General features: G+C 38.3%; 1 protein-coding gene across 1 annotated transcript in view; it reads right to left on the bottom strand.

Moving 5' to 3' along the window:
• ZNF407 (zinc finger protein 407) overlaps positions 1–26,792 on the bottom strand; it is a 457,556-nt gene that overhangs the window by 406,730 nt on the left and 24,034 nt on the right. Inside the window, exons 2-3 of the mRNA XM_025365390.1 lie at positions 12,972–17,711; positions 7,578–7,692 (exon numbers count right to left, since the gene is read on the bottom strand). Coding sequence (XP_025221175.1) covers positions 7,578–7,692; positions 12,972–17,658 — 4,802 coding nt within the window. The 5' untranslated portion in view covers positions 17,659–17,711. The remainder of the gene's footprint in view (positions 1–7,577; positions 7,693–12,971; positions 17,712–26,792) is intronic.

Raw genomic sequence — 26,792 nt, 5'->3', positions numbered from 1 at the left:
TATCCAAAATCAATAGCATCCTTAATTAAAATTACAACTAGAGAAATTCTCTTAAAATAATTCTCCCTGACCAATTCCCATGCCCCTTGATTCTGAAGCAGTAACTCATTTCCCACCAGGCTTTCCACTTCTCTCTTCACTGCCTCCACACAGTCCAGAAAACTGGGAAGACAGACAAGTGAAAAGACAAGCGATGGAAAGCAGAGGGAAAGGCCAGCACTCAACACCTCAGCAAGGCCCAGTTCTGTGACCTGACCCCTGCCCACCTCACCCAATTGTCCCTGGAACTGTCCACCTGGCTTCACAATCCAGCCTCCTGCAGTCTTGACTGCCCTGTAGTTCGTGCATATCCCACACGCCATGGTTGATCCCGCTGCAACCCCTGCCTGGAATGGGCTGCCCCTGCTCATCTGCCTAACTTCCAGTTGCTGCATATCCAACGTGACCAGCCCAAGCAAGTGTTTTCTGAAGCAGCTAGGGAGACTAGGCGTTTCTTGACCTAAGCGTCCTCCATTTGAGGCAGGTGTTGTTTTGACCTTTTGAACCCTGAAGACTAACACGGTGCTGGCACATACTGACATTCAACAGATGTTTGTTTAATCCTCACTTCTCCCACTTAGTCACATACACTTCAGAAACTGCCTGCAGTGCTCTTCCAAATCTCTGTGCTTCCCCTCGTGTTCGCCCTGTGTGGAAAATGTCCAAATGTGCCTTGTGAATAGCCCCTCCTCCTTTAAGACCCAACTCAAAGATAACCTGCCTGTGCGAAAAGACTTTCCTTCTGCTCCTCAGCAGAGCTCATCCTTCCAACCTTGTGTTCCCACTCAGCCTTGCTCCTTCTCCTAGAGTGGCTTCTGCAACACAGACAGCCCGGGCCCCAACTTCTCACCACACCCACAAAAAAAAAAAAAAGAAAGAAAAAAGAAAACACAAGAATCTGCCAAATGAGAAATAATAAATAATAAATCAGTGGCTATGCTTCCCTTCCATCTACATTTCTCATACCCCCTTCTCATCCAGTTCCTGCACGAAAGAAACAGCAAAAGCACCCACAAAGTAAAGGACTGTAAGAAACAGAACAGGGAGAGGAAGGTTAACAAGAAAAAAATTTATGGAACAGGCAAAGGAAACCAAGGGAACAGCTACCCTCCTATATTCTACTGTGGGGATCAGGAAGGTTAAAGAATCCTGAGACTCTACAAGAAGAATTTTTTTTTAGAGACAGGGTCTCGCTCTGCTGCCCAGGCTGGAATGCAGAGCACCATCATAGCTCACTGTAGCCTCAAACTCCTGGGCTCAGAAGAGCTTCCCTCTGCAGCCCCTCAAATAGCTGGAACTACAGACATGCACCACAAGCCCAGCTAATTATTTTTATTTTTTGTAAAGACAGGGTCTCCCTATGTTGCTCAGGCTTATCTCAAATTCCTGGGCTCAAGCGATTCTCCCACCTCAGCCTCCCTAAGTGCTGGGATTACAGGCATGAGCCACCATACCCAGCCATTACAATAGCATTTTAAAATCACAAGGAAGCCACTTTAAAACAAAAATAAAGAAGCAACGAGTTAAGTCACTAGAACATGACTGTTTCACTGGAAAAGACTTTAGACACAGAAGCCAATGTTTTCAACTACTATACCAAGAAATGATAATGTTTAGCTTATTTCTATTTTGTAATAGGCTGATCATACTTATTGGCCATGGAATAGATCTATGATGCCACCCTTCTGTGGCAAAAATTTAAAAAACCACTACCACAGCAAAAGAAACCGGGATATAATAGAGACAAGAGCTGTCCTTCCCCTGTGAGGAGGAGCTGGGAGCTGCCTCAGTTTCCACTCTACTGTCCTAACACCCCAGCACTCTCCCAGCTTCACCAAACAGTTTACTGGAAAATACACGAGGATGATCTCTGAGAAAACAAGTTTTATATGTGAATATTATAACCAAGATCACTCTTAGGCTTTCCCATAATAAAGTCATTTGTATAGTTTTAAAAATTATAAATGTTCATTCACTATGTAAAAGGCATCTCAAGGATTCTAACATCAGAGGAATACACAAATAATGTTAATTTTTTTATTCCTAACTGAGGAAGACAGACAGCAATCATTACACAGCATTTTTAAAATTTCAAGCTAAAGACAAAAATATTCAACAAAAAATATTAAAATATTATATGGATAAAATATATAACGTACCATTTATAATGGGAGAGCATTTTAACGTTAATTTAAACATTTTTTACAAAACTGAGAGATGTTGCACTTTATACTGTTACAAGCATAATTCATGCCACATTATAGAATAAACATTTCCTATCTATATCTCTTTAACCAAAACAACCAGCTAAACCAAATACTTACTTTATTTGGATATATCTGTAGATATGATGGGTGTAACTAATTGTTCAGCTAAAAATGCAATTCCATAGTGCTTTTAATGATTTAGGTATACACAGCTTTAGTTCTCACAGCAGACTAAAAATAGTGATTTTAATTTATTCCTGCTGCCTACAATTATCCACAACCATGTATTTTTAAATATTTCCAGCCTATAAAAATTACTAATTTTTGCCACTTGTGTTTATCTGCATTTAGACTTTGATTTGGATAAATTAAGCTCTCAAGTGTTCCTTGCTTTATGAAACTCTGCATGTTGTACACTTCAACACAAATAAATGACTTGTACCATTAGAGGTTTAAATAATGTAATGTATTTCATGCTCAGCCTGAAGCTGGATTCCAATGAAGTTGCTAATGCACGTAATGATTAAGTGTAACTCAAATACTAACTGTGTTGTTGAAAACATGACAGGCAATAATTTGGTCTATTATATTCTGCCATTTAATTGCCTAGTACAGACATTCTCTGACACGTTATGAAGCAATGATTTACAATTATTCAAGCTGCAAAGGTCAGAAAGTGACATTATAATCATCTACATAGAGATCCCTTCTAATGCACAAAAACTAGGTAATGCCACACACACACACACACACACACACACACACACACACACACACACAGAGTTTTACTGCATTAGTAACTTTCTATTTAAGGGTTCTCAAATCAACTAGGAATAAACAGTTCATAAGTACATTAATATAAAATTTTAAAATGTCTGGAATCTTTTCATGAACCCAGATGTGACAGATTTAGAAAATGCCCTTATTCTCTCCTGATGAGGTAAATTGATTTCAACTATTTAACTCCATACACAAGAATTAAGACAAGACTTAGGGAAATCAATCAGTAAACAATGCAACTCCTAAATCATGCACCCTAGGGTCTGCGCTTCTCAATAATGGCATATCAAATTTGGTTACCATTTCTTAGGTTTACTGAAATCACAGGCCAATTATTAGTTTTCTACAACTCTTTTAAAAAAAAAAACCTAATACTGCAAAACAAAAACAATAACCCTAGTTGATCAATTATATCCCTCTCATCTTAATGGGATGATACAATCTTTATACTTTTTAGACACCTTTTGCTATTACACAAATATGTTCAGTTTGTAACCGTCAAGTAAATGCAATAAATTACCAACACATGAATGAGTGGGAGAAAATAAAATTATTTTAAACAACACTTATAAGTGGGAAATACAAAACAGAGAAGGTGTTGGGGAGAGAGAGACAGTATCAGAATATGAAAGTAAAGCAATGTGCAAGCAATTTTTTTAAAAAATGTAAATTTGGGGAAAAGCAGAAAATAAAAGCGGATGGTAGGAGAAAGTAGGTAAATTACATTTACTACATGCTAGTGAAAACAACCTAGAGAGAAAAAAATAAATACAAACCAAAGTTACGTCAAGAACAAAAACAGGTATTACAAAAAGCGGAGAAATAAAAGAAATACTTACAAGGAAGAAACAGTGGTCTACAAGGAAGAAACAGTGGTCTACCATTCTAGTCGAATAATTTAAGTACATCACTAAAAACATTTTGAATATTAAGTTTCCCATCAGTAAAATGGGGATAATAAGCATAAGGTAAATAAACCACAAAGCTATAGAAATCAACAAGTGAGATAAAAGTTAATCAAGGCTATTTATTAAACCACAATACACTGCATAAACACTATTCAGAGTACTAGGTATACTATTTTATATGTACATAGGGAATAAAATAAACTTAAAAGAATTTAAACTTAAAAGAATTTAACAAGACATGATGCCTAAAATAACTTTTAGAAGTCATTGAGATTTTTAAGTTTTTGACTACTGAAAGAAAAAAAGGTAAAGATCACGGAAGTAATAAAAATACACATTTGGCCTATTTTCTAAACACAAAATTATTAAATAAAAGCATTAAATATAAAAAATAGGTATAGTTTCTATTATTTCTTACTTTCTCTCCCACTAAGCCCTATGTCAGAGTCCTAACAGATTTTCATGTTAACTATCCATCAAGTGCCTAAATATAAACATACCTTTATTCTATAAAATTCCTCTCTGGATCACATTTGGATATTTTTAACAAGTAAGAAACTCTACTTTTCAAAAAGAAAAATGCTCCCCTAAAAGTGAAAGTAAAATAAATGGCTCTTAATGTGAAGTTATCCATAACGTGTACTTAAAACATGAAGTACAAAGCAATACATTTTTGAAATGTTTACCATGACATGAGCAGGTAAAACCTTGAGTAAACAAAACTTAAATTCTGAATTCTTAATCCTAACGACCTAATAGGAATTAGGCATCTAATACATTCAGCTTCCTCTGTCAAACTAACTTAAACCCAAGATATACAGTAGTTAAGATTTGCCAATGGGGCAGGGCAAGAGGGGGTAATGGTATCTTAAAATTGATCCTGAAGATTCAAAAAAAATCAGTCTAGGTTCAGACAACTTATACAAAAGTTTAAAAGGTAGTTTTTGTCAAGGGTGTTGCTAATGCACAACCCTAAAACTACGTGTTAGTGAAAAACACAAAACATGCAGTTGATGAGCATCCAAAATCATCTAATATAAAGAGCTGAAAAAGAGGCCAATTACAAATAATCTGAGACATTATTATTGAGTTCAATACTGTTTGTTGTTTCCATTAATTTCACCATAAAATATGAGTTTTCTTCTTCAAGAAAACCAAGAGGTTACTAAGAAAAAGAGTACACTATTCTGAGTAATAATTTCATTTTAAAAATGTGACTGCCCAATTTTTTTAAATTACTAATCAAGTCTATTTGAGAAATAACTCCTTAAAACTCAAATAATGACGAGATCATTAAGAAAATTCTAAAAGGCAGAGACTAAGATATTAACTACTAAGGAAAAGAAAACATAATGCAAGACCTTCTGTTTGTGACAAAATTATAGAGTTAATGTTCCTGAAAGATCACTTCACCTTTTAAAGCATGATTTTGTAAAAGGTAAAATTTATAGCAATTAAAGCTAATGAAGAAATGCAGCATGAGCTGCTTATGTTCAGGAACTAATAGGTCCACTGAGCATTTCTAAGATTATTTAGCCATCAATGATAATGAATTGGCTTTGTCAGTGAAGTTAATGTACAAATCCTCTCCAGTGCCAGTCATCTGATAACCAATCCTTGCACTTTTTCATGTTTTTCACTTTACTTTTTAACCTATACAGTCTGCCCTATCCCTTTGAAACACATGAAATATGGAATAACCTATGATACTTTTTCTGCAACATTGAAGGGTACCTAATTCACTACCATTCTGTTCCAACTACATAGATCAATAAGTATTCTTCAGTTTACTGCAATTCTTCAGAACTTTCAGCGTCACTGTTAAAATTATTGCTACCTAACTTTTAAATCAAATTTCATTATAAAAAAATAAAGAGAACTATTATTTCCTCGTCTGATGAAATTCAATGGCTGTCATAATTCCAAGAAATACAATTCTGGACTCTAGAATGGTTGTTCTACATACGCACACATACACATAGCTCGCTCTCTCTGAAGGCAGTATAAAACTCAATATACGTATAATCATTTACAATTCTGTATCTCCAGGATCAAATATATGAACTACTCATACAATATTTCAGTTGTATGTGGCAAGCAGTTAGCGAGCAGGGTGTGCACTGTTCAAATTATACAACTAATGCCAATCAATTATGTATTCTTTGTGATACCAGATACATTAGAAACTGTTCTGTGAAAAGCTTTCTTCTTCTCTTTCCAGGGTCTTAGTAACCTTAATTTAAAAATGAATGGAATTAGATCTCTATTGACAGAGTATGCAAAAATTGTTTACTTATTTCTCAGAAATGAGAGAAAAACTGCTTACTGCCACCTAATAGCAAATTTTCACTGGAGTCAGGGCCTTCTTCTTTCCTAAAACTCATACGGTAAAAACAATAAGTGAGATATCTTTTAAACTTCCAAGACCTACAGCAATTAAAATGAACCATTTGACACTTGACCCTTGCAGCTAAAATCAGTAGTAACAAAACTCATTCTCCCACTGATCTTCAGGGGGCTTTAGGGCAAAGGGTCATCTTCATTTACTTTAGCTGCAAGTCACTGAACCATCAATTCTGCCAATGAATATATCACAGACAATGGTTCATAAAACTGCTTGCAAAGGTATTTGTAAAACTATCCTAAGGGTCAAAATACACAACTGCATCCTGGGATGAAGTGTACTGTCCAACAAATAACAGAACTTGTTTTTGACATAAAACGATCTTCTACTAAAAAAATAAAGCTAATAGAATATGCGCACATTGCATAATGTAAGTGAGCCTGTGTTATTTTGTGAATTAGCCATAAGAACTGCAAGTTTCTCAGGTTTCACATGAAGAATTTTTATATGATGCACTTATTAATTTCTCTAGCATAACAGCATTAAAATATACTTTTAATCAGAAGTAAGGTATTAAAATCCACCTCTGAATGTCCTATGTTATACCATATATGATCTAGCATTTTAAAACCTTTTAAACATTTCTGCTAAATGAATTAGTTTTGCATTAAGGCACCTTAGCACTGTCTATTAAATGCAACACATTTGAAAGACAAACATTGTACATGATTCTTCCGAGAAAGAACCATTAACTAAAAAAGGAAATAACTTTTGAAATAAAGTTACACAAAAATGCATAACAACCGTTTTTCTTCAGCACCATCCCTGTAATAATCAGTAACCAGTCATCTGAAATTAAATCTTTTGTTGTTTTCCTTATAGAATATGTCCAATGGATCCAAAGAGCTACTAATGTGATAAAAATTAAAGCAGTACAGCAAAAGAAAAAAAAAATACATATACATTCCTAAAGCTATATTATGTATTTTTTTGTGTCTTTAAATGGAATTTATAGTTCTCTCTGGCAATGCGAATGAACATCCTATAATTTAGTCAATTTACAGATTACAGGTTCAAATTGACCTTGTAGCCCATAAAATTGCTCATCTTCAGTACAGGATTAGAAGTGGGAGAAGAATGTCATAACTGTATTTAAGGAATTTACCATAACAATGGAAAGGAGGGTACGCATGCATAATTTTAGCCACTCTCACTCCTATAGGTTTTGAATTCCGAAACAATGGCTATCCTGCACATGCTTCCTGGTTCACACAGCAGAGATGGCTTCAGTTTACTCACCCACAGACATGACACTTGTATTCCCTCATCCCAAGGTGCCTTTTCACATGGTTTCTGGCATCTCCAAGCTGAGCTGTTGCAAAATGGCATATCTTGCACTTGAATGGTTTTGATCCTGAGTAAATTTAACATAAAATATGATTTGATTTTGAATAATACATCACTAATAGCTTAGAAAAGAGGACTAAATCTTAAATCATACCTTTAACCTAATTAAGAATTTCTGTACCCAAAATGGAATACTTGCATTCATTTATAACTTGAATAGACCGTATTCCATAATTATTTAACTCTGAAGACTTTGTTTCAGTGAGTCTTCCTAACTTCCACTAGCAATCCTAAGATTCAAACTCAAAAGTGAGACTGCTGAGCTGTACTAAGTAGATGAGATGAGCTACATAATTTTAAATATTTTTCTTACAATTCACAAAAATACATCTTAAAGTCACTCAACACTTCAAAGGGAACATTTCTAAAACATAAATGCACACAGGGCAGCTGATATTTTAAAAAGCATATTTATCATCAAATACATTTCTCTGTGGTCACCTCCTTGTTTCCTCATATTTCTCCGGCTTTGAGTTTACTTACATTAAAACAATGGTATATTTCAGGTTTTTTCCTGACATTTATCCCAAATTATTATCTATATTTTTAATAACACAGTTTATAAATATACAGTAGATAAAATTTTATGCTTTTATGGTCATTTCTATAGTCAAAAATCAATGATGATTAAACAAACTGGAAGAACTGACATTTTGGTTATTAAGTTCAAGGACAAATATTTCAACACAAAACGCATACAAAATTTGTTAAATCATTTCATAAAGAATAAGATTAAACTATACTCAAAAATCAGAAAATAAGATTATTTCAAAGTCTACACACTTAGTGTCAGTAATAGATGAGACTGAAACTGAAACATATTAACAGACGATCATTATCCACATTAATGAGAAACAACCCCTTTAAGATATAAAGTATATACACCGTTTCCAAACTTTCTAACCACTACATCTTCAAATAAATCAAAATTGTAAAAACCAATTTAACATCAGTACAGTATGTTTCCAGACTTTTCATATCATATTTAGTACTTATATGGTGAAATACTCCCTCTGCTATAGTTAGATAGAACATGAAATATGTGAACTTTAATAAATATACAAAAAGAGCTCAAATTTAAAAAATTGTAATAAATCATATTTGATCAAAGAACCCTTTGTGCAGTGTCCTTGGGAAAAAAAAAAATCCTCCAAGAATACTTTGTTGAAATTGAAGCACTCAGTAAAAAATTTTAGAGTCTTAAATTTCAATTTAATTCCCAAAAGCTGACAAAAAAAGTGAAGCATTTAATTTTCATCTTCCAACAGAAATAAAAAAGTCAACAGTACTAAGCACCAGCAGACAAGGTTGAATATTTCACAGTTCAATGACAATGAAGCCAGATCTCTTAATATTTCCATTTCTGCTGTTAGAAGTAGATGTAAAATATATTTAGCACCTGAATGGTTATATCTAGTCAGGTTTATATGTTTAAATGTCAAAAGCAGGTTGAGACTGCAGCTTACAGTAATCACGTTCTATCAGTCACATTAGAAACTACAGTTTATTTAAATGATTCTGAGACAACTAAACCTATCACTGCTTTCAACCTTTCACTAAGACATAGAATTCCTTTGTAAAGTGTGTGAAGAACCAATTTACCAATACTTTGAATTTAAATGCTCTAAAGATAATAGGGTCATTAGGACATTATTAAGTAACAATAATATTAGGACTCGAAACAAAGAAGACCAGCCTCTCCCAATATTTGTACTACAATGTTGGTGAATGGATGTAAAAGGCCTCATGGGTTGGAGTTTTCGTTCTGCTCACACAGCACAGCCATGTGACTAGCTCCTCCTCCTGTGGCACAGATGCCACAGAGAAACGGACATGGGGTCTCTGGTGTGTTCAATTTACTGTACATGGCTCCTTTGTGGAAAACTCTAGTTTCTGCAGGTCTCAGTGATCACAGCACAGCATGCTGACGAAACATAAATGAGTTACTGTGTTGACAGCTTCACCCAGAATCATGGAGGCCTTGACTATTCTTCACATCTTATATTCAGAGTAGACTGTGTTAATATCTCCTTTCTGTGCCATAAAAATTCAAATGCTAGCAGAGGTAACACTTCTCCGCATTTAAAAAAAAAAAAAAAGCGGAGGGGCCCTTTTTTCCTAATAACATTTCCGTTTTTAAGTTTGCTATGCACATTCCAAAATGAATGCAGGCATAGCATTTATAAGACAAAATTGTAAAACTGCAGATCTCTAAATATTTCTCTCACGTACATTTTGATTATTAAAAACAGTATTATTTGCAATAGTTCCATTCCTTGGAACAGCACTATTCGCAGCAGGTTTTTTGGTTTTCATTTGGTCCGTAAGGGTTTTTCAAAGGGAAAAACTAAAGAGGCGCTCTATCTTTCCGGTACCTTGTTACTTTACTGAAAGAATTTCAAAGACTTTAAAATCCAGGTCTTCACTCAGGCCTACAGGGGCTCCTCAACCACCAGTCATTACTAATTGCTATGCATACATAGATGTGCCATTAGCATTAAGGAGAAAATACCAAATGAAAGCCTTTAGATCTTAAAGGAATGAAGGAAGTTGTATATTACCGATCATCTAACGACTACAGCCATCATTCTACAATCCTCCCTAAACATTCAAACGCTTCATTCATTCATTCATCTGCTCATTCATTTATTCACTCATCAAGAGGTACCAAGAGCCAACTAATGTGGGACACAGATGAAGCAGTGAACAATGTTAAGTATTTGAGGTCACTGTGCTTAAAGTCTACAAATTAACTCTCCTACTGAGCTGTCTGTCCTTTGTCACATACTGAGCTACAAACACTACCAGCCCTAACTTCAGAATTTCTTAGTGAAGTCACACACTCCTCCCTGTCTCCCTGGAACATTTTGAGATGGCATCAGTGACCAGAGCACTCTCAACATAAAATGAATGGCTTCAGACAATCTGGTAGCTTAACAGTAGCCCATGTTACATGAAATAAAAGCTTTAACAGACCAATGCAGGAGAAACAAAAAGGAAGTTTTTTAGTCCTGCTAGTGTAATGTGAAAGGAAGACTGCCCTTTCTGGTCACGTTGATTGCTTCACAGAAGCAAGCACACGGGGAGACTGGAGGATGCTTTTTCCTACCATGCTTGATAACCAAAACTCATTTATTTCTCATAGGGCTGCTTTTATCCTGCTAAGGATGGGAAGAAAAGGTTATATAAAACATATAGTAAATCACAAAATATGAAAACAGGGATTGGAAGAGTAAGCTCTTTTCCAGTTAACCATTAATAACAGTCTCTGCATTACTATTTTATGGACATAAGCAAAGTATGTGAAAAGCAATTCATTTTAAGATGCGCCAAGAAAAAAAAAACCCTGAATTAAAACCTGGAGACCAACTTCCCCAAAAAATGACTTGCAAAATTGAAATGGTAGACTTGTACTGTGTCCTCAGGAACAGGGCTCTTGGTAGTGTTTCAAAGCACAATAAAAATGTACTTTCTGATAAGACCAACACAGGATGTTAAAAAAAAAAAAAAAAACTATGCTAACTTTTACTAAATGTTACAATCAATGATGTAACTTATATAAGTAGGGTTACTTTGTCACATATTGATAGTTACCTCACTTTCACATCCACATTAACTTGATTTTAAATGCAATTAATACATATAGTCAAGGAAGACTAATGGACTACATTCTGCACTTAACCTGGTGGACATTTTCAAATGGCACAAGTGACCAGTGCAAACCTATTTTGCATTGTAAACGACTAAATAAATCTTAATGGATTAAGAATGATCAGCTATCAACACACAAGGGAAATTAAGTGCTGAAATGCCTACATTGATTATTTTAAATTATTAGCCTTACTCTGTTCTTGAATTTGTATGCTTTTAGTGAGCTTTAACACATTTACAAGACTTATTGACTATAATTACAAGAGAATTCAAGTAATGGACACATCAATTATAAGCAACATGTCTTGACCAGACAGTTGCATAAAGAATTCTAAAAAGAGCTCCATTAGCATCTTCCTCTTAGTTTTATTCAGTTTCATCTGCCTTAAGAGGGCATATTAAGAAAGTACATATTTTCTGCGCATGTGAACAAGTCTTATTCCTAAAACTGTATCATTTCAGAAAGTTGCAACAAGGCACTGAGAGAGATACTAACAGTGCAAACAAATAAGCATTTGGACTTATTCCCCAAAAATGGCTGTAGTGCATGGGAATATTTGGGGTCAAAAGTACAATGTTTGTATTTATTTAGATTAATCTTATGCAGGTTGCCCCATTACTTCCTTCAATGAAAAACTTTTATCTATCTTTAATCACCCTAAACTGGTAATAATGCTTCATACGCTTTTGTCTTCTTCCTTGTAACCATGCACTAAGTTTCAAAAACTGTATGAATTTAAAGTATAGCTTTAATAATAAGCCATTATTTAAAAGTACAGTAAAATAAACCTTACAGTTTTAATGAAAATATGTTCATTGAAATGTGAATTTATTATTCAAATCCACTCATAAATTCAACCATGAAGACAGAACTTGTCTAAGCAGAGCACAATGATTTAGAAAAGCTGTCTGTTTAAAATAAAGAATGTATGGCAGGTTTATAGAAACAGTGCAGTGAAGTTTTACATAAATTTAGAACAGTAGCTTATGCATTTTCCACCAAAAAAATGTTTTTTAAAAAACTTTCCACCTAAAATTAAACATTAAAATGGAACGCTAACTGCGACAGAGCACAGAGACTAAATCAGGGGCTCCCTCCAGGAACAGCAGATCCCCAGCACATGCTAACTTTGGAAAGTGGTGGCTCATTTCGACCCACAAAGGTAGAATCTTGTTACCTGGAAGTTATACTTTTGGATATAAAGTATCTATTGATGAATATTTTTACATCCCTAACATTGTAAGAAAATTTGATTACTCCATTCCTTAAAAGTCACTTAACATGTCTTCTGAAATTACAAGGTGCCACTTAATGTAGACTGTGGAAAACCAAATAATTAGGACTCAGAAACAACTGAAAAGCCGCAACAGACAGCAGTTTTTAAAAGGCATCAGAGGGACTAGGCTTTTTGACAAAATTAAAAGAAACTTGTCAACCAACCTGCCTTTGAAATCACTAGGGCTTAATTACCCTTAAAAATGTTAAGTGTCAACAATGACTTATTACAGACAAGCAGAGCAGCACACAGCCGGGAAACGTGAACCGGGTGGAAAGCCAGTGAGCAGCCACAGGTACCTGGATGGGACAAATGGCCCAGCGTCCTCACTGGCTCGGCTTGCTGCAGAGCTACGTACCTGTGTGAGTGCGAATGTGTGCCAGGAAGGCCATCGAGTTGCTGCTTCGACACATCTTCCCACAATACTTGCAGACGTTTCCCTGGTTTTCCTCCCTCTCGCGGTTGATTTGCTCAGTGTCTTCCACTATATACTTATTCACCTCCCGTAGCAATTCCTCATGCTGTCCTTTAATATGTAGGAATAAATTCTGCTCAGAATCAAAGGGCTCTGTGCACTTGACACATTTAAAGGTGGCCCCTCCCTCCGGCAGCTCTTCCACACTGGCCTGCTCATTTCTCATGTGGCCGGCACTAGCCAGATGCTGGTGAAGGTTGCTTTCGGTATAGAATGACTTTCCACAGAGTAAACAATGGAAGTGCTTCTCTTTTGTAGGATGCTTCATGGCTATGTGAACGTTCAGTCCACTCAGTCCATCTGCTAAGAAGCCACAATCATCACAGCGAATTCGTGTAGACTCACCAAGGGAACTGCCTTCGGATTTCTTCTTTTTCACACCTTGAGCACAGTCTTTCAAGGGCAGTTCACTAATTCTCACTCCGGTTGCTATCAAGCCCTCTTCAGACTGGTCTATCAACTCACCATCTTCAGGGTTCTTTATTCTTATTATGGAGGAGTCAAACCGGCCAAAACTGTACATGGCCTGCCCTTTATCATCAATACTAATGATAGTCTCATAGACGTCATTACTTTCAACTGTGCTATCAGAAGCTGGGCCATCCTCCTCCAAAATAATTTCTGTTTCATCTTGTGAATTCATCAGAATTTCCTTATTCTCCAGAGTGGGATCTTCTTGGACATCTTTCAAGTCTTCCAAACCATGACCACGTGTAACTTTGTTCCGACCCCCGCTCTCCAGATTTCCCTGTTCTCTGGTTATTCTTGTCACAACAAGCGCAGGGCTTTCAGCCGAGCGCTCCCCATCGAGCGGTGCAGGGCACAGGTGTCTGTGGGGGACAACACCTCCACCGTCTCCTGCGCTTCCTCCTTCACCCTCACAATGGACACGCAGCTCACCTGTATCATTTGATACCTCGTGGTTTTTCTTTGCTATCTCACAATTTAAAGCAGAGCTTCCTGAATTTTCATTTTGAAATCTGCTTGGGGAGCCATAGTTTGAGGAAATAGTAAGGGACATCATCTCCTCAGGTTTCCTAACTGTATCCTTGACAGGAGCCTGTTGGAAAGTCTCACAAAAGGAACGGTCTTCATTGAAATTAGATTCTTCTTCAGTCTCAACTTCTACAGAGTCAGCAGCACAGAGCACTTTAGACATATCTAAATTAGTATTCTCATTTAAAATAGAGCAATCTGCAGCATTTCTAGATTTAAGAGTATCAGATGGTTGATCTGAAATTATCTGAAATTCCTCAGAATTTTGTTGATGCTCTTCTTCAGGCATAATGATGTTTTTGGACATGTCTGCAGAACCTGCTTCTACATTAGCAGAGTTGAGATAGGATTGCCTTTTCATTTTGTGTTTCTCTGTTGCTGCATGCCTGGTCATCTCGCGACGAGTCACCGCGTAGTAATCGCATGCCATGCAGTAAAACTCAAACTCTTTTGTATGTTTCCGTTTTACATGCAGCTCTAGAGAAGCCGAGGAGTGAGCACTAAACTCACAGTGCACACACTTATTCTCACCTGTGCCTGTAACATCTCTCTGGGAGTACACATCCCCCTGCTCGGCGAAGTCCTCTGGCTCTAAAGATATTTGCTCCTTTTTATCAAGAAGATGGCTGTTAACTTCTCCATCTAGAGAACGAAATACATTTTCAACTTCGGCTTCAACTGAGTTTCCATGATCTGGCTTTTGTAAAACAGAGGTAGGTGATTCAGCGGGTTTGTTAACATGTTCATCTGACATGGTCACTGCTGAACCAACATTCTTCTTACCGGCTTCAAGGCTACCCCCTTCAGGGCCAACAATGACATCTGAACTGTGTTTTCCACTTGCTTCTGTTTCTACCCGTCCTTTATGTTTCTTGGTGGCACAATGACGTTCCATATCTCCCTTAGTTACAGTGTAATACTTACACACTTTGCATAAATAACTATACTGGTGACTGTGTTTTCGTCTAATGTGAACAGTCAAGTTTGTAATACTAGAGGCCAAAAGACCACAGTGTGAACACGTCCGTGAGATGTTACCTTTAGGTCTCCCTCTCTTTGGAGTAGTGGTCGAAGCTAATTCATCATCTTTGGTGCTACCACCAGACTGTGACAGCTCCTTAGGCGCCAGCATGCCCTTCTCAAGATAAGAATGCTCTTGTAATTGCACACCTACATGGCCTTCAATCCTTCCATTTCCAGAAACATTAAACTCTTCTTTTTTATCATTTGCACCTATACATACCCTTTCAATACATTCTTCAAAGCTTAAGCCAATATTATTTTTCTTAGCATTTTCAAGATGCTTGCTTCTTTTAATGTGTTTCTCCATTCCTTCTTTGCTCAATGAATAAAGATTACAAGCTTTACAAAGAAAATGATAGTCCTGACCATGCCGAAGCTTTATATGTCTCGTGAGAACAGTAGAAGATCTTGTCTTATAAAAACACTTCTTACACTGAAACTGAGGCTTACTGGAATGCCTCACTTCATTACCATGGCTTACCCTGGACTTCACAGGTTCTTCCTGAGATGCTTTTCCTGAGTCATCCATAGACTCTTTTGAGTTTTCTGATTCTAAAGTACTTAAAGGTAAAGTCTGTAAAACCAAATCACTGTTAGATGATTGCAAAGTCTTTGGTTGAACCAATGAACTAAGATGCTTCTCGGTGGCTTTGTGTTCTTCCGCGTCTTTTTCAGACAAAAAGAACAGGTTACAAGGGGTGCAAAGAAAATGCATATTGTGCTTTTCCTTCATGTGGTCTCTAAGATTTATTTCATCCAAGGATATAAATGAACAACACTGACAACTCAGGACAGAAGCAGTCTGCTGATGCTGGTTACTGTGCAAATGTTCATCTAAGTCCCTTCTTGACATACTAGAAAAGTCACAAGTATGGCAGTAAAACTTCATCTCTCTGGCATGGCACCTTTTCACATGGAGTTCCAAATCTGTCCTATTTGTAGCTACTTGCCCACAGTCCGTACAAGCACACAACGTCTGAGAGTCAGAAGCTGGCTTCACTGTTGGGGAGTCCAGCCTGGAGTCTGGAGGACGGGCGCTCCCCCGGCCCTGCTCCGCCTCCTGGGTTTCTGAGGTAGTCACACACAGTCTCTGTACGCTGCTGCTCGCTTCCAGGTGTTTCAGCACTGACTCTGCATCGTGTGTTTTCATCTGTGTTCTCAAGTGTTTCATATACATCCGCTGAGTTTCACTTGTGCCTCTTTTAATTCCCAAAAGATTAAACCTTTTCTTTGCCTGGCCCTTCAAGGTGAAAGTGCTGCTTCGTCGACGAAAGCTATTACCCAACACGAGAATATTTCGCTCGGGTCTTGGCCTCGAGGTTACACTGATACCGTGTGCTGCTGCCTGCAGGGTATTTTTCGTAGATTCCAATTTCTCTAAGAGACCCTCTGAGGTTACTAAGGTGTCTGGCTTTTTACTCTGGTTTTCAGGATTCTGAGCTACACCAAGGGAAGTAACATTTTCTTCAACAATCTCTACTTCCTGTGACGAAGTATTTCTGGAAGGCATCATTTCAACAAGAAGCTCACTGCTACTACCACTTTGTTTAGAAATACTTCCTCTGAAATCTTTAAATTTGCTTCCCACATTTCGTAATCCTTTTGATTCACTATTCTTTGCTATTGGTTTAGAAGTTCTTGGTTTTGAGTGAACATTTTTTGTTGCCACTGTACATGATTTTTTAGGAAAAGGTTGTTTTGTTAAGATCTGTACAAATCCTCCACGAGCAGCCAGATTCTGACGACGGAGATGTGTTTTGCCAAGATAATGTGCATTCAACAGGTTTTCTTCTGCACACTGAAAACCACAAAGATCGCAAGAAAAGACCTTCTGTGTCCCATGTGCTTGTTTGATATGCATATGCAGCGCTGAGCTGCTCTCTGCTTTGTGGCTGCAGTGACAACAGGTATGTTCCTTAGACTGCTGCACGTGAGACTCAGCATGTTTTTCCAAGTCAGAGCAAGAAGAAAACAAATGCCCACAGATGCTGCACTTGAGAACTGGATCTACACTCCCAGTGGTACAACTAACACTAATTTCTTTCAGGGGGAAAGGCGATTCTCTTTCCAGATCAAGGGAAACCATTTCCTGAGCAGATGTTTTCTCAGTGTCTGTTTTCAGAGAAACAACATCAATAGTGCTAAAATTGCGAGAAGGGGAAAGGGCATTTGGGAGACACGTGCCTCCAACTGTGCCGTCGCTCAGAAAGGTCTCCTTCCCTGTTTCATCTAACGCAATACCCTCTTCTGTGACTGAGCTCTCAGAAGTTTCTAATCGACAAATACCTTGCTTTCCAGATTTAAGGGGCTCTGCCTCATCTAATCTCCTACGTTTGGAAGCATGTTTATTTATGTCTTCTATAACAACACTATCAAAGTTCGATGATTCTGAAAAACCTCTTTTGCCCATAGAATTCTCAGGGAAACTTGCTGTCACATCAGACACAGGCCCACCATCTTCATTATGGGATGAAAGCTTTGTCAAGTCTTGTGCTTCTTTATCTATCTTTCCATCCTCGTCATTTTCAGGTTTATTCTCACTATCCATCATTAATAAAGTGCTGACGATGCTTCTATCCAAGGAGGCTCGCTGGCACTCATAACCTGTGAAGTAAACAAACATGGTATTAAGTTTTGAATATAAAGACACACGTATTAGTCCAAAACTAGATGAAAAAGTATCATGAAGTTAGCCCCAGTGAAACGCCCTTTATACTGAGATGCATTTGATTACATCTCTAAAGTCTTTTATTAAAAAGTATGAAGTAGGATTTTAGGAACACCACGTCACCCTATTGTTGACTCCTGAAGAAATACTATGATATCTTTGGTAGAAAAAGTGATTTCTCAACAAGCTTGCAGAAAAACTCCCATATTTCAATTCTCTGTACCAGTATATTTCAATTTACTATCCTTTAAAAAAAAAAAAAAAGAGAGAGAGAAGCTCTCCTTTCAAAATACATATCAGTGAGCTCCTACTCTGTAAAATATATTAAAACGAAACTGCTGTGATGGAAGTCTAGAAGTAAGGCCTTCCCCTCCTTAACCTCTAACAGAAGCCCAAGTCCTATATAAAAGAAACGTAATTTTAAAACAACTGTTTCGGCCAGGCTCCGTGGCTCATGCCTGTAATCCCAGCACTTTGGGAGGCCAAGGCAGGCGGATCACGAGGTCAGGAGATGGAGACTATTCTGGCTAACATGGTGAAACCCCATCGCTACTAAAAATACAAAAAAATTTAGCCAGGCGTGGTGGCAGGCACCTGTAGTCCCAGCTACTCGGGGAGGCTGAGGCAGGAGAATGGCGTGAACTCGGGAGGTGGAGCTTGCAGTGAGCTGAGATCACGCCACTGCACTCCAGCTTGGGCGACAGAGCAAGGCTCTGTCTCAAAAAAAAAAAAAAAAACCAGTTTCATCCTTTTCTCCTAAAGCAAAGAGCTTTACCATGATTTTTCTAAATATGTTCCAATGAACAACATGTATAATCTCATTACATATCACCATTCATGCTCAAGCTCTTTTACCAATGAAAAGCCACTTCTAGTCCAGCTGTCAATCATTAATTTCCTCATCTAACAGTCATTTTATATTGTCTGAAGGTTAATGGCAAAGGGAAATGTCAGTGGTAGAGTACAATTAATGGAGTAAATTTTGAGGAAAAAAAGAATTTTATTGAATAAAATGCCTTGAAATCAATAATATTGATTTTATTTTTCATTATGCTATTTAATTCAATTAAAACATATCATTTTCCATTTACTTTACACCATGATTGGAATTTTCAGCCAAATGCCACTTGATTCCATGTTAATAAAAAGGCATCAACGTATTATAGTCTCAAGGCTAATGATAACTATTTTAAATTATTTTAGGTATTTTTTCGATAACATTGACAAATCAAATGAAGCCTATTGCTTTGACTCAGCTAAAATTAGGTAACAAAAATATACTTATAATGTAGGACACTGAAAGCATGAACAACAAGAGAAAAAAACAAGTAAATTGAACTTCATCAAAATTAAAAACTTCAAAAGACACTATGCTTCAAAGGCCACTATCAAGAAAGTGAAAACAGAGCCCACAGAATGGGAACACATTTTTGCAAATCAGATATCTGATAAGGGACTTGCATCTAGAATATATTTTAAAAACTGTTGTTACTCAATACTCAATTGTAAGATAAATCAATTTAAAATGAGTAAAGAATATGAAATACATTTCTTCATTGAAAATATACATAATACGCATATGAAAAGATACTCTACATCAGTAGTCACTAAAGAAATGCAAATCAAACCCACAAGGAGATACCTCTTCAAACCCACTAAGACAACTATACTCAAAAAATGAGATAACAAGTGTTGATAAGAATGTGGAAAAACTAGAACCCTCATAACACTACTAATGGGAATATAAAATGGTGCAGCCACTTTGGAAAACAGTCTACCAGTTCTTTAAACAATTAAACATGGTGCTAGCATATAGTACAGTAATTCTACTCCGAGGCATACACAGCCAAGAGAAACAAAAACATATATCCACCCAAAAACTTGTATACAAATGCTGATTGCAGTATTTATTCATAATAGCCAAAAGGTAGAAACAACCCAAATGTTTATCAATGGATGAATGAATCAAGAAAATATGGTATCCGCACAATGAAATATTATTCAGTCATAAAAAAGAATGAAGCATTGGCCAGGCACAGTAGGTCTTGCCTATACTCCCAATGCTTTTGGAGGCCAAGGAGGGAGGATGGCTTGGGTCCAGTAGTTCGACACCAGCCTGGGCAACATAGCAAGACCTCAACTCTACAAAAATAAAAAATAATAAAATCAGTGGCAAGTGCCTGTGGTCCTAGCTCTGGAGCAGAAGCAGGAGGATTTCTTCAGCCCAGGAATTCAAGGCTGCATTGAGCAATGATCACACCACTGCCCTCCAGCCTGGACGACACAGACAGAGACCTTGCCTCTAAAAATATAAGTAAAAATAAAATTAAAAATGAAGTACTAACATGCCACAATGTAGATGGCCCTTAGAAACATCATGCCACGTGCAGATCATGTTCTATATGATTCCTTTTTACATGAAATGTCCAGAATAGAGAAATCTATACACACAGAAAAACAGACAGCCCTTGGTCTCTTAAGGCTGCAGGTAGGCGGGCAGAATGGAGGATGAGAGCTAAAGGGAAAGAGGTTCCTTTTTGAGCTGATAACAATGTTTTAAAATGTATTCTGGTGAAAGTGGCACACATCCATGAATAGATTATAATACTAAAATCCTCTGAACTGCAAATATCTCAATAAAGCTGTTTAAAATATATAAATTGTCATATATTATCTATAACATAAAAATATTTGAAAAAGAGTAAAAAGATAAATATACCTAGTTTTATCGCACTTATAAGATATTCAACATTAGTTCAGATACATTCCTTCAGAACAGGTTCCAGAAAGTATAAATTCTGTAAGAGTAGGTGTTTTAAGTGAAAAAAAAATCTCTGGTCGAATAAGTTTAGAAAACTGTAGTTTGTGAGCCAGCTGTGGTGGTGTGAACCTGTAGTCCCAGCTACTCAGGAATCTGAGGTAGGAAAATCACTTGAGCCTCAGAGTTTGAGGCTGCAGTGAGCTACGACTGAATCACTGCACTCCAGCCTGGGCAACAGAGTGAGAGCCTGTCTCAAAAAAAAAAAAAAAAGAGAAAGAGAGAAAGAAGGAGGGGAGGGGAGGGGAGGGGAGGGGAGGGGAGGGGAGGGGAGGGAAGGGAAGGGAAGAAGGAAGGCAGACAAGCTGAACAAACATTTCTTTACCACAGGATTTCTCGGTACACAAGAACTTCCCAACCTTATTTGATTACAGAACCCTTTGTTTATAAAGAATCAAGAGACCAGTGTTGCAAAGGATCCTTAGGAAATGCTCTTTTGGCTGGGCACAGTGGCTCACGGCTGTAATCCCAGCACTCTGGAAGGCCAAGGTGGGCAGATCACTTAAGCCTGGGAGTCGGAGACCAGCCTGGGCAACAGGGCGAAACCCTATCTCTAACCAAAAAAAAAGAGGAAAAAAAACCCAGAAATGTTCTTTTCCATAAAGCACTGGTTTGCTATTCAACATCTGCAATTGAAGAGTAAAGGGAGGAAAGGAAGTATGAAAGAATCATGCACCCCATTTCAAAACCTTCACTTAGTGCCTACGGTATGCCAAGTATTCTTGCTTGTTGATGCTGGATATACAGCAAACACCACCCAAAATCTAAGTCCTGTGAGAGCTTACACTATAAGAGATGAGATGCCGAGACAATACATTGCGTAAAACAGATATATTGTCCAATCCAGGGCAGCTGCTTCTGGTCAAGATCAAGTCCCAGAGACTGGATTTACTCTCATGTTTGAAACTACAAAAAAAGTAAATAAAACCTACAAAGCAACAGTGCAAGACAGTCGACATCAGACACCAAAGGACAGTGATTCCTGAGATGAACACACCAGGTGAGCCCGGCTTACCGCTTGACAAAGTACACAGGCCATAGCACAAGGAGGGGCATTATAAGTTGAGGATAAAACAAAGGAGAGGAGAAAAGTGGAGAGAAAAAGAGGCCCAGAGATCTGCAGAGGTGACCTCCCAGGAATCCCTATCAAGATACAGAGCCCTGCCCTCCTTCCAGCAAGATGCCTCATGCACCTTCACAGTTGGTCCCTGGTAACACCAACCCTCCACCATGGCAACCACTGTTCAGAATTCTTCCACAATCGTTTAGTTTTGCCTGGTCTAGTAAAATGGAACCATGCAATACGCTCTGTGGGGGAAGGGGGTCTGGCCTCTTCGGCTCAGCCTGAGGCTTTCGCTGCATGTTGTTAGTAGTGTGTTCCACTGCACTGCTGGGTTATAGGATACCAACAGATACACCACAGTTCTGCTGATGGACATTAGGGCTGTTTCCTTTTGTTGCTATTACAAGAAAGCTGCTACGAATATTCTTAGTTCAACAAATATGTACTGAGCACCTACCAAATGAAAGGAACTGCAGTGCTACCAACGCACTCATGCACTGAGATAATATTCTGTGGGAGTCACATGACATACACACCAGTGACTTCAATACAAGGCCATACATGATCATGTGTATAATACAAACTAAGATCTACAGCAGTATACTTGAGCAAGAATATTCATGTGTTTTTACAAAAATATTTTTTCTTTTGTGTAAATATCCAAAAGTGATACTGCTGGGTTATAGGGTAGATGGATGTCCAACTTCATGAGAAACTGCCTGACTGATTTTCAAAGTGCCTGTACTGTTTTGCATTGCTAGCAGCTATGTGTAAGAATTCTGTTTGACCCACACCCTCACCAACATTTGGTATCAGTCTTTTAAATTTTAGTCACTCTAGTGTGTATGGTTTTAATCTCCATTTCCCTGATGCCTAGTAATGGCACTGAATACTTTTTGATGTGCTTTGTTAGTCTTTTGGCTGTTTCTTAATTTGGTTGTTTTATTATTGAACTGCTTACGTATTCTGGATATAAATCCTTTGTTAGATATATGTTTAACAAACATTTTCTGCCTTTTCATTTGATTAATGGTGTCTTTGATAAACAGAAGTTTTAAATTCTGATGAAATCAATGCTTTTTCTGTTATGGTTATTTATGTGTCTAGTTTATTTTCCGTCTCTCCGTGCTAGACTGTAAAGGCATGATTTATTTTATCCAGTCATATATCCCAAGAGCCTAGAACAGTTCCAAGCACTTGTAAGGTACTAGAATGAATGAATGCCTCATTGTGATATAAGAAATGTCTAATATCTAAGTATTTACAGGTGAAATAAAAAATGCCTGCAACAAACTTTAAAATAGTCCAGGAAAGGGAAGTGGTGAAGTTATGTGATAATGATCAAAGCTGAGTGACGAGCACATGGGGATTCATTATACTATTCTCTCAACTTTTGTATATGTCTGTATCTATACAGATAGATACAATGTTTAAAAAACCTGTAACAGAAGTTCTGCTAAGCATTTTAATGCTTAGCCTAAAACAGCAGGAACTCCCTTTCCATGCCCAGCCTACCACCTCTTCATCTGCAAACACTGCTGCAGCACACAACTGTCCCTTTTACTCGGCACCAGCAGGAGTTCCACCTTCCAAATACATAAAGGGAACACACAACACTACATTACTTACGGAAGACACACACACACACACACACATTTGCTTAGAGTGAACATTCTGTTGAGGGCATCTGACTCATGTTTTTACAGACAAAAGAATGACAACTACATGAATGCTCAGAAGCAAAATAATTAGAGCCTTAATCTTCTAAATAATGGCTCCAAGAATTCTAAAACAAAAGGAAAAAAAGTTTCCACATTTGTTATTTCACAACTGAATTTCTAAATTAATGAAATAACCCACCATCTCACTATATCAAGAAATAACAACAAACATTCAACAAATAAACATTGAAAGCCTACCACATGAAAGGAACTGTAGTGATACAAATGCACCCATGCATTGAGATAAGATTCTGTGGGGGCCACATGACATACGCACCAAGGACCTCAATACAAGGTCATACATGATCATGTGCACGATGCAAACTAAGATCTACAGCAGTATACGTGAGCAAGGGATCACACTCCCAAGTAGAGTATTTAACTCAGATAGCACAAATATCAATTGAGCCTAACCTTGAGGAAACTAAAACCGTTTGCCTTTCGTTGAGGGGGCAAGTAGGAGCAGTTAAACATCTCAAGGAGAAGGCAGCGATCGGGCAAAGCCCTAAAACACAAACCACGAGCATGTAAGAAAGCTCTCGGCCACCCAGAGGGCCACAGCGCTGGCTTTCCACCACAGACTTAGAAAACTGGCAGCTGCTCGACCAGGTCCAGATCACAGAAGGCTCCATATTAGGAGCTGGATTTTATTCAGTGGTGCCAGTGGGGAGTCACTGAGACACAGCCCTGCTTTAGGAAGATTAATTTTTCAAGATGCAAGACATACTGAAGGCAGAGACAATCTAAAGGCAGAAAGAGCTCAGTGTACGAGTTGAAGTAATATGGTCCAGAACTAGAATGCCATCAGTAAGCAGCGATGTGCAGTAGTTTAATAGGTATCTCAAAGCCATCTAGAAGGGATTCAGCAGGTGAGAAAGTTTATGCTGATGTAAAAATTGTTTTTAATTCACTGGGACCGGTTACTAGAACAAGTAGCGTATTACTAACGGAGCCGGAACGGGTCTTTGTTAAAGAAGAATTCAAAAATCATCCAATTGGGACAGTTTAAGGACTTACTGTTCTGAGGCAGATTTCATGTCAGTCACTTAACAAACATGAACTGAAAGCCCCTCTGGTTCTCTCCCGAACACAGCGAAAACGGGCAGAGGACTCACTCCCATCTCTCAGAGGAAGCCGTGATCTCCTTCCCTCTCAAAGTACCAGTGCTTGGAACCCAGCGGAGAAGTAGAATGAGCCTCAGATTTCTTCCCACAGTAAGGTTTCAAGATTGAGGAGACCTGGCAAGTCTCTAGACTAAAATAATGGGATGTGTTATTAAACCCAGTCTTCTTAGAGCATTACATTTCCTATTCAAATCATCAATTCCCACTGCACACACCTCTTCACTGCGCCAAGTTTCCCCAAGTATCCATCTTACCCAAACACTCAAGCAGTTGTTCCTTGACTGCAAACATAAGTTCCTTGCAGCTTTATTATCTTCATTTTTACCTATAAATTATTAATTCACCCAGAAACTGTGGCAAAACAAATTCATGCTCAAACTGAAATCGTTCTCTGCCTATGATTTAAAAGAAAAAGAAATGTTTCAAGAAAGAAATTAAAATACTTTTTGAGAACAATAATGAAGCAAATCAAGCGCAGCCTTCTGATGACACCTGCTGGCCGCTTCTCACAGGACGTTTCTTTCTGCATATTAAGGAAGGCATTTCGGGAAGAATTTGAGAAACAATTATTTCAGTCACATGAAACCATTTCATACTCTAGGATGGCACGCATGACATTTTTCCCTTCATTTTCATCCTTTTGTTCCACTTTTCACTCATTTCAATCTCTCATTTCTCTCTATGCCTTTCTCCCTCCTAAGGATTATGCATGAAGCGAGCCACAGCTCTCGCTGTGCAACCCTCATGTGCACACACCCAAAGTCACAGACGCACACGCGCACTCATACTGACACTCACACGTGCAGTTTCCCACACGCACTCACCCTCACGCACACCCACACTTGCACTCAAACACGCAGTCTCACACTCATGCACACACACGCACTCACATGCACACACACACACGCACTCATATTCACAGACATACAGACACACAGACTCACATTCACACATAAACACACACATGCTCACACATGTACTCACACATTCACATTCACAGTGACACACACAGACACAAGACACATTCACACTGACACGCACTCCGATACACACGCACTTATACATCGATACAGATACACACACATCTGCACTCACATGCACTCATTCACATGTACACACACATGCACTCACACACCAACACAGACACCCAGACTCACATTCACACTGACACATGCACTCAGATACACACACATTGACACAGATATACACACACACACGCATTCACAGATACTGATATTCACACATTCAGACACTAAAACACTCAGACACGCACTCGTAGGCTGACACACATGTATTTGCACACCCACACACTCACACAGATATACACGCTCTCACATGTACTCACACATTCAGACACATTCACAAATTCAGACACACACACAATAACACAGACTCTCACACACAAACATGCATTCACAGACACACTCACAGACACACACCACTATGATGATGCCATAAAGAACCCATCCTCTCCCATCCCACCCCATCTCACCCTTCGCCCTTCCTAGATTCACCCAAATTCATCATGCAGGCAGTGTGACTTGTCACCAGGCCCACAGAAACTTCACTGACGGGTATGTGTGACAGGGCAGGTATGCATACACATGCATGTATGAAAACACCTAGTGGTCTTGTTCTCTTTGGGAAGTCCAAAAAAAAGGACAAAACCCAGAAGTGACGACTGCCCTCCAGCAGAATTGGACTCCCTGCTCCTCACAGGGCAAGGCCGGACAGGCAGGGCTGCCCACAAGACCCCCGCGAGCTGCAAGGGCAACGGCTGGGCAAGGTAAGAGTCAATGGAAACTAGTGAGCCACTTGCATCTCTTTCTTCATCTATCACTTCAGCTGACTTCCCGTTGAAAATGTGTCTTGCCCTTATAGTATTACCTCATTTAATAAAGAGCCACCAAGTCCATGCATAAAGTCAGCTTAGCATTAGTTGTAGTTACGAAACCCCACGTGCACAATCTGAGAGTAACTAAAGGGCGCTGTACTCCACCAGCCTCCTACCAGCAGAAGCATCCATTTATAACAGAGACCACAAAATCAAGTATCTGATCCTACAAAGGAAAAAACAAACACTCTTCCATGAAAAGGTTTACAACTGCAAGTTGTACAAACTCATCCACGAGAAGAGAGTATACAACACCCTAAAAAGCCATTCACCAGATAACACCAGAGGCAGCTTTACCACATGTAGATGTGTCATAGGGTCCGGCTTCCTCACAGGAGGATTAGCACAGAAATACTGGGGTCCAGGAAACCCACCTCCTCACAGTCCTGAGACCAGG

This window comes from Theropithecus gelada, chromosome 18 (assembly GCF_003255815.1).
Source record: "Theropithecus gelada isolate Dixy chromosome 18, Tgel_1.0, whole genome shotgun sequence".
Taxonomy (NCBI): Eukaryota; Metazoa; Chordata; class Mammalia; order Primates; family Cercopithecidae; genus Theropithecus; species Theropithecus gelada.
This window is presented reverse-complemented; position numbering and strand designations above follow the sequence as displayed.